This window comes from Dreissena polymorpha, chromosome 1 (genome assembly GCF_020536995.1).
Source record: "Dreissena polymorpha isolate Duluth1 chromosome 1, UMN_Dpol_1.0, whole genome shotgun sequence".
In the NCBI taxonomy this organism is placed as follows: Eukaryota; Metazoa; Mollusca; class Bivalvia; order Myida; family Dreissenidae; genus Dreissena; species Dreissena polymorpha.
Window position 1 is genome coordinate 85027428 of NC_068355.1, and position 12574 is coordinate 85040001.

The window sequence follows — 12574 nt, forward strand, 5'->3', positions numbered from 1 at the left end:
TTTCCTAATGTAGCATCATTATACGCCCGTCTATGACGGGACGTATTATGGTATACCCCGCGTCCGTCCGTCCGTCCGTCTGTTAATGTCGTACGCTACGTCAAATATCCTTTGACAGATTTTCTTCAAATTTTAACACAATCTTAATATTGATAAACCCTGATCCCCTTTCGTTTTTGACGGAATTCTGAATTGTCGTTCCAGAGTTATGGGACTTTGTTCGTCAAAATTTCGTGATTTCATTGAATGTCCTACTGTAGCTATATAAAAATGTTAAAGTTGTTATAACTTTGGTATGCTTGGACCTAGAGTCTTGAAACTTGACATGAAGGTTGGCCAGAACTAGTAAGTAACCACTGGACATTTCAAGGTCATTCATTTGAAGGTCAAGGTCACTGTGACCTTGAATGTAAAAATGTTAAAGTTGTTATAACTTTGGTATGCTTGGACCTAGAGTCTTGAAACTTGACATGAAGGTTGGCCAGAACTAGTAAGTAACCCCTGGACATTTCAAGGTCATTCATTTGAAGGTCAAGGTCACTGTGACCTTGAATGTAAAAATGTTAAAGTTCTTATTTCATGTTATAACTTTGGTATGCTTGTACCTAGAGTCTTCAAACTTGAAATAAAGATTGGCCAGTACTAGAAGATGACCACTGGTCATTTCAATGTCATTCATTTGAAGGTCAAGGTCACTGTGACCTTAAATGTTAAAATGTTAAAATTGTTATAACTTTGGTATGCTTGGACATAGAGTCTTCAAACTTGACATGAAGGTTTGCAAGCACACTTAGATGACCACTGGTCATTTCAAGGTCATTCATTCTAAGGTCAAGGTCACTGTGACCTTAAATGTTATTGTTGTTCATGTATCCTACCGTAGCTCAAATATCCCCCGATGGATTTTTTTATACGCCCGTCTATGACGGGACGTATTATGGTATACCCCGCGTCCGTCTGTCCGTCCGTCCGTCCGTCCGTCTGTTAATGTCGTACGCTACGTCAAATATCCTTTGACAGATTTTCTTCAAATTTTAACACAATCTTAATATTGATAAACCCTGATCCCCTTTCGTTTTTGACAGAATTCTGAATTGTCGTTCCAGAGTTATGGGACTTTGTTCGTCAAAATTTCGTGATTTCATTGAATGTCCTACTGTAGCTCAAATATCCTTCGATGGATTTTTTTCAAATTTCAACACAATCTTAATATTGCAGGGGTTTTTTTCCACTTTTTGGGAAGAAAGCCCATGGCTTTGGAATTGGGAATTTTATCGGCATTTTCATGAAATTGGGAAAATAAATTCATTAGCCTTTTTTTCCACACGAAAAGTCCACTGATTAGGGAAATACTAAATTTGATAAAACCCTTTATAATCATTCAAATTAAAAGAACAAAATCATATAATACTTTGTTAGATGTAATTGAATTAAAATTGAGATAAAATACACATTAGACATCTTTAAAAAAAAAAAAAAAAAAAAAAAAAAAATTTTTTTTTTTTTTTTTTTTTTGGAAATTGGGAATTTTTTGCCACATTTTGGGAAAAAACTATACTTTTTGGGATTGGGAACATAGCCGAATTTCGGCTATAAAATCGGGCAAAAAAAACCCCTGTATTGATAAACCCTGATCCCCTTTCGTTTTTGACGGAATTCTGAATTGTCGTTCCAGAGTTATGGGACTTTGTTCGTCAAAATTTCGTGATTTCCATGCTCATGTACTTATAAAATAAACCATGTATTCAAATACAAATAAACTGAAGTAAAAAAATGATTCAAAGGGTTATTTATTACCTGACTACTTCATTGGCGAACGACGGGCGTATCATGCGCTCATGGCGCAGCTTTTATTTTACATTCCGTTCGCCATGTCTTTTTGCCAAAATAAAATGATGCAATTGGTTGGTAAAAGAAAAAGTAGCAAATTAGATAGCTTTATAAGTTTAATATTTAAAGAAAATTTGTAATGCTTGTTTAACACAAAAATAAAAGGATACCTTGGCATGAATAAATGTCTACACTTGTATTTCACATATTTTCAAATTATGATTGCAAAATAAACCCAGTTTCTACTATGTGTACTTAAAACAATGGCTCAATGTTAACACGGCAAACTGCTCAAAGTCATTTAACATTGCACAAACATATCTGTACGTGAAACTATACCTGTGATTTGCCATCCCAAGGCAAGGAGATGTTTGAGGTAGACGAGCACCCTCGGCCCCAGACCATGCCAGATGGTCTTGCAAAACTGCCTGCAATCTTCAAGAAAGACGGCACAGTGACTGCAGGAAATGCCTCAGTAAGTGCTCCGTGGTTAAAACAAACATAAAATATGAAAATTTAACCCTTAATGTTATGCATTTAAACGCTTTTTTCCTCCCTTAAAAAAATTAAATCAAATTTAAGACCATTTTTAGTAGATTCAAGTTTGACATGCTTCCGTTCAGATACCACTGAGCAGTAATTGGCTTCAGTTCAGATACCACTGAGCAGTAATTGGCTTCAGTTCAGATACCACTGAGCAGTAATTGGCTTCAGTTCAGATACCACTGAGCAGTAATTGGCTTCAGTTCAGATACCACTGAGCAGTAGTTGGCTTCCGTTCAGATACCACTGAGCAGTTATTGGCTTCAGTTCAGATACCACTGAGCAGTAATTGGCTTCAGTTCAGATACCACTGAGCAGTAATTGGCTTCCGTTCAGATACCACTGAGCAGTAATTGGCTTCAGTTCAGATACCACTGAGCAGTAATTGGCTTCAGTTCAGATACCACTGAGCAGTAATTGGCTTCAGTTCAGATACCACTGAGCAGTAATTGGCTTCAGTTCAGATACCACTGAGCAGTAATTGGCTTCAGTTCAGATACCAGTGAGCAGTAATTGGCATAATACCTGATCAGACTATAAGTTATTTCAAGCTGTTCTGGTATTATGCTGATTGCATATAGCCATTTACACTTTGCTCCTGAGTCAGAAAGGGTTAAAATAAGAATAGGATTAAAATTCTTTGTCACTTTTGAAGGATTATTTAACATACTGGTACATGAAGTTTGTTGTTCAAACATTAATTGTGAAGTATGAGGCGGTACGCTCACTTGGTCAGATAAGCCAGATGCTATACAGTTTTGACATTTTGCCGAAGAAAATTCTTTCACTGCCACTTCATAGCAACTTTAGCTTATGAAACCCAAAAATGACAGCTATTTTAACTTGGAAACCTAAAGCTGGCTCAAGATAGACAGCAACTGTTTGCACTGAAATATAATAAGTTTAATGCATGGGTCATTTTGAGCTGTTTGCCTTTGCCTTTGTAAATACATTTGTAAAATGTGTGTAAGTAATGAAATTCCACAAGTCTCTTGCTTATATTATATTATTTGTGAAGCCAGGGGGGACTAGGTTTAACCCCCAGTCTTTCAATTTGTCCTTGGTTCTGTGTCCACCTGTACCTAGGAATTTGATCCTGTCATAACAAGAAAAAATGCTCAAGCTAGCTTGATGAAACTTGGCATGTGTAAAGAGGGCTAGATCGGAAATACGAATGCTAATTTAGTTTTTTCTTCATCTCAAGACTAAACATTTCGGTTGGTTTGATACAGATGCTTTGGTTCAGGCTTCCTGAAAAGGCCCGACCGCCGGTCTTGTCTAGCAAAATTCTTTACGGTCCAGCAAGGTTTCTAATATTGCCAGTCCTTGTAACAGGCCAAACAAAAATGACTAAATACCGAAAAAGTCTAATACTTGCCAAAAGAACGATAACACCCAATTGGAATCACTTTTTTCGTGAATTTCGAGCCTTTTTGTCATTAAGAACACTAACGCGTTACTAGTTCTTAAGAGTACTCTCCCTTTGTTGTTGTTTTTTGAAAACGTCAATTTTCATTGTTCCGACATATAACCATCTGTCCAATTACAAAGGTTGTAACAAAAAAACTACACATGAAAAAAATGCTTATACTAATGATCGAAATTGTCAAATTTGAAGTTGTCATCATCATATATAACTAAGCAATGTTTTGCTTTATGTATCGTCGGAACGCATGAAATAACACGGAAATGTGCTTATATCAGTGTAATATCGCATAATGTCATTATCATTTTATTTTTGATAATATAAAACAGATAGTTTTGTAAAAGATTGATATTGTACGGAGAATATATATAAGAGTATATTTTGTACAAGTTGACTACATAATTACATATTATATTGAATGAATCCCATATTTTAAAATTACAGTGTGTTACATTTGCGTAAGAACACATAATGATTTGATGTTATATGTTCTAAAATCAATTACTTATAGTTGTCCAATACTTTTACACAGGCTGCACATTGCAATAAATATGAGTTAAACTTTACTAAATTCTTCAGTTATAAACTCACGCTGTTCGGTCAGGTGAATTTTTGTCCGGACAGGCTTACTTTTCCATCAGCCTGTCCGGTTGACAGGCACTGTTTGGGACTTTTCAGGAAGAATTTGAGTAATAGGTAAAAAAAGTATGTAAGTGAAATAAATGGAGCTCTGTATATAGAGGCCAACATGGGGATTATGCACATAATTACAGTCTACTCTCGTTATCTCAACATCGGATTACTCGATTTTCTCGATATGTCGAAGTAAATTCAATGTCCCAACTTTGTTCCTTCTTTATCTATATTAATAAACACTTCATATGTTTAAGTTTAAGTTTATTCTGTCTTTGATTCAAGGCCACCGGCCCATAACAAAATGCATATATACTGACTTGAATATAAGCATATATGTACATACATTAATAATTGTTATCTGACAGAGTCGGAACAAAAAATAAAAAATAAACAGTTTTATATATAACTAAACAATGGTTCAAATGCAAACAAAGTGGTTACAAAGTTGACATACTACGAAGGGTGTACTTGATCATAAGTATTACTTATCTTCAGTATATTAATACTATCTTCTCATTATATTATTTATCAGCTTACAAACAGCTAAAATTTCATATTTTCTTCCAGAGTTTAGTAAATTGTAAAATCTACCAACTGTAAAATGATTAGGTTGTATATTAGGCAAATAGAATGAGCGTATATCTGAGTACTTTTTACAGTCAAATAAAACATGGTGCTCATCCTCAACAACAGCGATATTGTGGTTTAAACAGTATGTACAAAACCGCTCATCTCTTGATATACCAAAGTGTCTTCCTGTTTCAATTGCAAATTTGTGACTAGAACATCGAAACTTGGCATAGCTATTCCGAAGAGAAAAAGGCAAGTCCATTAATACATATTTTTCAGTCTCTAATAAAGATTTAAAATGTTTATAGTGATCACATCTAGGAGAAGAGTCAATATGATTTCTCCAGTCTTGTTTAAGGCAATCTGATACTCTAAGCCTAAAACAATGTATAAAACTATCAATGTCTCCGATGTCTTGAGAAAGCCAAACAAGTCCAAAACCGTACTTACAAAGGATTATTCTTACTTCTGATGCCCATGTATGCCTGCCTACTGAGTCAAGATCATATAACATAATATAGGTTTGTTTAGGATACCTATTTGAACTCATTTGGAGTATTCTACACCAGTATTTGATAAAACGACTTACATAATCAACATAAAGAGGTAATCTGCCACATTCACCTAAGACCATATCTGTGTTTGTCGAGCGTGAAACACCAAGAAACAATTTACAATAGTGCGTTTGAACACGTTCAATTATAGGCGAACATTTAAAACCCCATATTTCTGAACCATAGAGTAGAATAGGTTTAACCATAGAATCAAACATTTTAAAACACTCATGAAAATGAAAATATCCATATTGTTTTTGATAATTTCTAATACAGACTATAGACTTTGTTGCTTGACATGCAAGTTTTCTTTGCGATCGCGACCATGACAATTTAGGAGTAAAAATTAGACCCATATATTTGTAAAATGAGGCTATATTAATAGGGCTTGTTCCATAATTCCACTGTTCTATGCATTTAACTGGTCCACCATTTCTGAAGACAACAATTTCAGTTTTGCCAATATTCAGAGCCATCCCAGAATTTTCACAAAATGTCTTTATCACATTAATTTGTCGTTGTAAATTGATAACTGTATCGGCAGGATTAGCAACGTCATCTGCGTACATAAGAGTTAATATTTCAGGGATGTCTTTAGTTACAAATATGCCGTTTGTACATGTGTTCCTGAGAAGTGTATTAAGGTCATCAATAAAGGAGTGAACAGCAACGGGCTGCTTATATCACCTTGACGGGTACCTTTAAGACATGGAAAGCTCGCTGTTAAACCACCATTAGTTTTCACAGATGCCCTCATATTAGAGTACATAGATCTCAAAGCAATGAGGAATTTTCCATTAATGTCCTTATTCTTGAGACACGCGAAGAGTTTATTGTGAAGTAGATTATCAAAGGCCTTAGAAAAATCCACATATAATACATATATTCGACCACGCTTTTTTGTTAAATATTTTTGAATAATACCATTAAGGGTGAATAGATTGTCTATCGTTGAATAACCCTTACGAAAACCAGCCTGGGATTCGTCTATCTTATCGTTTGCTTCCGCCCACGTGTAAAGCCTAGCATTTAATACAGAGGAATAAACCTTACATACTATATTTATAAGGGATATACCGCGATAATTGTTGGGATCAGAGCGAGATATCTTGATTTTCGTTATGTCGAAAAAGTGATATCTCGATATAAAAATTTGTCTTGAGTCCCGATTTTACATGTATTTACTGTGGTGTATCTCGAAGTGCGAATAACTGTCCCAGTGTCTGCAAAGGTGAGAAAAAAATTATTTGATACTTCACCCTCCCGCTTCGCCCGGCTGCTGCCGTTTCTGTGTGGTAGATAATTGATCCGTTAATTGCATCAATGATCACACGTAATGTTGTAAGCCATTAACACATGAGTAAGGCCTGTCACTTTAACTTCAATTAACTTTAATTAATACACAGCCTGCCAAAAGGCCAAAAGACTAATTGTTTATACAAACAACATTCCAAAATGCATTGAGTTATATTTTTGCGTATTTAAACCACCGCAAAGTTGCAGATCTACAAAATTAACATGTACAGTTCAGTATTCCGGAACGAATTTACGAATGTTTAGATGGAAAACCCTCGTCTTGATTGGACGTTAATTGCATCATAACTTTACATAGCAACATTACTGGATGTTTACTCGACAGTTTAGAAAAATGATAACCTTGTGTGTATGCAATTCTGTTACAATTAAAACGTTATTTTATGCATTTTAATAGCAGATTTAATCGTGCCTCGTAAAAACGTGTATATATCAGGTAATAGATAGGGTAGTAGAGAGGATTATGCCACACTATGACGGCTTTAGTAAGACCACTTAGCAGATAAATAGATGTTAAAAACAGAGTAAATTTTCGTCTCATTTTCATGGTGAGCTTTTGTGATCGCCTTTTGTGCGTCGTACGTTGTGCGGCGTCAACATTTGCCTTGTTAACTCTCTAGAGGCCACATTTATTTCCAATCTTCATGAAATTTGGTCAGAAGATTGGTCTCAATGATATCTTGGATGAGTTTGAAAATGGTTACGTTTGCTTGAAAAACAAGGCTGCCAAGGGGCATTGCATTTTTTCTTATATGGCTGTATATGGCTATAGTAAAATCTTGTTAACATTCTATCATTTATTGTCTGATCTTCATAAAACTTGGTCAGAAGATTCATCCCAATAATATCTTGGACGAGTTCGAAGATGATGCCAGTTGGTCGAAAAACATGGCTGCCAGGGGGCGGGGCATTTATCCTTATATAGCTATAGTAAAACCTTGTCAACACTCTAGAGGCCACATTTATTTTCCGATCTTCATGAAACTTGGTCAGAAGATATGTCCCAATAATATCTTTTTACCTCAGGTGAGCGACTTTGGGCCTTTCAGGCCCTCTTGTTTATTTGAAAATGCCAAATTGGATATCTCGAACTATCGTTATCTTGATATTTTTTCTTGTTCCCGCTGACTTTGAGATAACGAGAGTAGACTGTATTGTGTCAGACAAACATTGTTTCTGCTGTGGTTGCAGAAATAACTTAAATCTGCATCTTGCAATAATAAAAAGTTTCTCCTATTCTTACTCATACTAAATATTGGAATGCTATTTTGGTTACATAACTGTTCTTATGCCCCCGGTAGGGTGGCATATAAAAGTCGCACTGTCCATCGACATTCCATTTGGGGGGGGGGGGGGGGGGGGGGGGGTACACAACACTTTGAGTATTGAGATAATTTTTGGTAGGTGTGTCTACCTACATGACCTACAGATGATGTGTAAAATATGTGTTCCTGTCCGTTGAATTTGGTGAAGGCCTTGGACTGATCTAAACTTTTGCTAAGTGCAGTAGTAAGCTTTAATGGGAGATAATTTGTATTTGGCAGGTACAGATAATATTTGGTAAGTGAGTCTACCTAAGCGTGGAATGTGTTAATTGGCCTGGACTTACAAATTTTTTCTATAATAAATGTTTTCCAGAGGGGGTTATTTACACAACGCTTTCAGATATTGAGGCTGATTTTTGGTATGTGAGATTACCTACAGATAAAGTGTGAAATTCATTCAGGTACATTGATTTATTTGCATAGTTATTGGCTTTGGACTTAAATACAAATTTTCTCGATAATAACTGTTTTTCCAGGGGAAAAAAAACGCAACGCTTTCTGATATTGTTTTCCTGGTAAACCCAGGAATGCAAATTGTGCATGCATAGTGAATTGTATATATTTTATAGATAAAATGATCAATCTACTTGGGTTATTTGTATTGTGTATATTGTTATGTCACCTATTTTTGCGATGTACTTTCGATTTCACATCGCGAAATTTTATTACTGAATATACTGAAAATATTAACTTTTTTCAAGTGCAACTGAAAATAAGATATCCTTAGGTGCTTTGTGAATAGTGGCCCTGATTAAGTAGTACTCCTGCTCAGTGAACTTTATGAGTCATGTTCTGAGAAAACTAGCTTAACGCATGTGCGTAAAGTGTCGTCCTAGATTAGCCTGTGCAGTCTGCACAGGCTAATCGGGACGACACTTTCCGCCTAAATTGGATTTTTGCTTAGAAGAGACTTCATTTTAACGAAAAATGTCATAAAAGCAGAAAGTGTCGTCCCTGATTAGCCTGTGCGGACTGCACAGGCTAATCTGGGATGACACTTTACGCACATGCATTTAGCCCAGTTTTCTCAGAACAAGGCTCATATGCATATTGAAGGGTGTGTGTGATGGTGCAGCCGCATTGGTGTTGGCAACAGAGGCTGCTGTGAAGCAACACAAACTCACTCCACTGGCCAGGCTTGTCTCCTATGGCATCTCAGGTGAGTTAAACAGCTTGTCAGACATGGTAACTCAGTTGGTGGAATGTTTGCTATAAATCAGAGGATAAACGAGTTTGATTCTCAGCTTAGGCACATAATTGGTGTAGTGATTGGTCATTGTATTATTTAAATGAGCGTCCTCCTACCTGATTCAAGTGAGGCAGTTGTCAGCTACTGGCATTATAGTTTTAACCTTGTGTTGGTGTTCTGGTGTTCAGTGTTGAGTTGGTGACTGGATAACTGTTATTTTCATTGGCTATGAAATACTTGTAAAAAGAGTAAAAAAATACCCACACACATCCCTATAATTAAATAAATTGTATGCATGTATTTCTGGCCAATTGCAGTTTTGTGTATGTACAACAAGGGTCCATCCCATACCACCCCGCAACCATCCCCCAGCTTGTCATTCCATTTTGTTTCAACTTAAAAAACAACTGTGAATTGCCACAGTGTGGAGATAACTTGTTACATGCAGGACCCGTGTCTGCAGCTCAAGGTCAATGTCACTTGGAAAGGTTTAATGTAGGCAAAACAAAAACAACCACAGATGTTCACCATTTGGTAACAATTTGTTAATACAAAGCTGTAGCCCCAAGGTAAAAGATCAAGATCATGGTAAATATTCAGTGACCACAACGGTGCTTCAACTTTTGCAGACCGAAATTGATCATTCAAATATTAATAACATGCTTCATATTGTTGTGACAACACGATGCTTGTAATAGCTATAATCCAGCAAAAAATGTCAAGGTCAGACTCTTTTAAAAGGTTTTATTACAAAATGATTATTAATCTTTACAGCTGGCTCAACAACATATTCCTGATAGGCATGTAGAATATTTTTGTTTTCTCAACATTTAACTTGACATTTTTTGTTAAATGTTGTTTGTAAAGTACATTTTCTACAAATGTTCTTGGCTTGATAAGTCACATCACCTGTGTGTGTGTGTGTGTGTGTGTGCAGGTTGTGACCCCAAGATCATGGGTATTGGACCTATGTGTGTGTGTGTGCAGGTTGTGACCCCAAGATCATGGGTATTGGACCTATGTGTGTGTGTGTGCAGGTTGTGACCCCAAGATCATGGGTATTGGACCTATGTGTGTGTGTGTGCAGGTTGTGACCCCAAGATCATGGGTATTGGACCTATGTGTGTGTGTGTGCAGGTTGTGACCCCAAGATCATGGGTATTGGACCGGTACCTTCCAGCCATGCTGCATTGAAGGCCGCGGGCAAACAGCTCAAACATATGGACATTTGTGAGGTAAGATATTTACTAACTGGAAGTTTTTGCTTTAATATTAAATGAAATTAACTCATGTTCTTGTATTAAAGGGATAGAGACCTTTTTCAAATTGTTATTTGCCAAATATTTTGGAGTAAATGAATTGGATTATTCAACCATTTATTAAATCATGTTATAATCTGTATTCCAGAATGTGGAGTTTGCTTATTTTAAATCCTCATATTTTTTACTTCATAAGCAATTGAAAAGTAGTTTTTGAGTTTTTGCTCCACTGGCCAGAGGCCAGCGGGGCTTATGTCGTGGCCTGTGCCCGTCGTGCGTGCGTCCGTACGTGCGTTAACTTTTCCTAAAAACATCTTCTTCTCCTAAACAAATGGTCCAATTCTGATGAAATTTCTCAGGAATGTTCCTGGGGTGAACCTCTTGCAAATTTGTTCAAATAATGCCCCTGGGGTCAAATTTGACCCTGCCCCAGGGTCACAAAAATGAAAGTTTGCTTATATAAGGCCTATTTTGTGAAAACTTTCAAAATCTTCTCGTCCATAAACATTGGGCCTAGGGCTATCACAAAATTGAACATATGCTTATATAAGGCCTATTTTGTGAAAACTTTCAAAATTTTCTCATCCATAACCATTGGGCCTAGGGCTATCAAATTTGGTATGTAGAGGCATCTTATAGTCCTCTACCAAATTTGTTCAAATTATGCCCCTGGGGTCAAATTTGACCCTGCCCCGGGGGTCACAAAATTGAACATATGCTTATATAAGGCCTATTTTGTGAAAACTTTCAAAATCTTTATGTCCATAACCATTGGGCCTAGGTCTATCAAATTTGGTATGTAGAGACATCTAAAAGTTCACTACCAAATTTCTTCGAATTATGCCCCTGAGGTCAAATTTGACCCTGCCCCTGGGGTCACAAAATTGAACATATGCTTATATATGGCCTATTTTGTGAAAACTTTCAAAATCTTCTTGTCCATAACCATTGGGCCTAGGGCTAACAAATTTGGTATGTAGAGATATCTGATAGTCCTCTACCAAATTTCTTCAAATTATGCCCCTGGGGTCAAATTTGACCCTGCCCTGGGGGTCACAAAATTGAACATATGCTTATATAGGGTCTATTTTGTGAAAACTTTACAAATTCTCTTGTACATGACCATTGGGCCTAGGGCTACCAAATTTGGTTTGTGGTGACATCTTATAGTCCTCTACCAATTTTTATCAAATTATGCCCCTGGGGTCAAGTTTGACCCTGCCACGAGGGTCACAAAATTGAACATATGCTAATATAAGGCCTATTTTGTGAAAACTTTCAAAAAGCTTCTTGTCCATAACTGTATGGTATAGGGCTACCAAATTTGGTATGTAGTGACATGATATAGTTCTCTTCTTAGTTTGTTACAATTATGCCCCTGGGGTCAAATTTGAAACTGCCCCGGGGGTCACAAAATTGAATATATGCTTATAAAGGTCTTATTTTTTTTTAACTTTTAAAATCTTCTTGTCCTTAAACATTGGACCTAGGGCTACCATATTTGGTATGTAGTGACATCATATAATCCTCTACCAAGTTTGTTCAAATTATGCCCCTGGGGTCAAGTTTGACCCTGCCCCGAGGGTCACAAAATTGAACATATGCTTATATAAGGTCTATTGTGTGAAAACTTTAAAAATCTTTATACCCATAACTGTATGGCATAGGGCTACCAAATTTAGTATGTAGTGACATGTAATAGTATTCTTCTTAGTTTGTTCAAATTATGCCTCTGGGGTCAAATTTGAAACTGCCCCGGGGGTCACAAAATTGAATATATGCTTATAAAGGGCTTATTTTGTGAAAACTTTAGATCTTCTTTTCCATAACCATTGGGTCTAGGGCTACCAAATTTGGTTTATAGTGACATCTTATGGTCCTCTACCAAGTTTGTTCAAATTATGCCCCTGGGGTAAATTTGACCCTGC

General features: G+C 36.5%; 1 protein-coding gene across 1 annotated transcript in view; it reads left to right on the forward strand.

Annotated features, from left to right (window-relative positions):
- The window catches only part of LOC127838748 (3-ketoacyl-CoA thiolase, mitochondrial-like), a 33155-nt gene that overhangs the window by 16308 nt on the left and 4273 nt on the right, over positions 1-12574 (forward strand). Inside the window, exons 7-9 of the mRNA XM_052366734.1 lie at positions 2190-2305; positions 9255-9357; positions 10525-10622. Coding sequence (XP_052222694.1) covers positions 2190-2305; positions 9255-9357; positions 10525-10622 — 317 coding nt within the window. The remainder of the gene's footprint in view (positions 1-2189; positions 2306-9254; positions 9358-10524; positions 10623-12574) is intronic.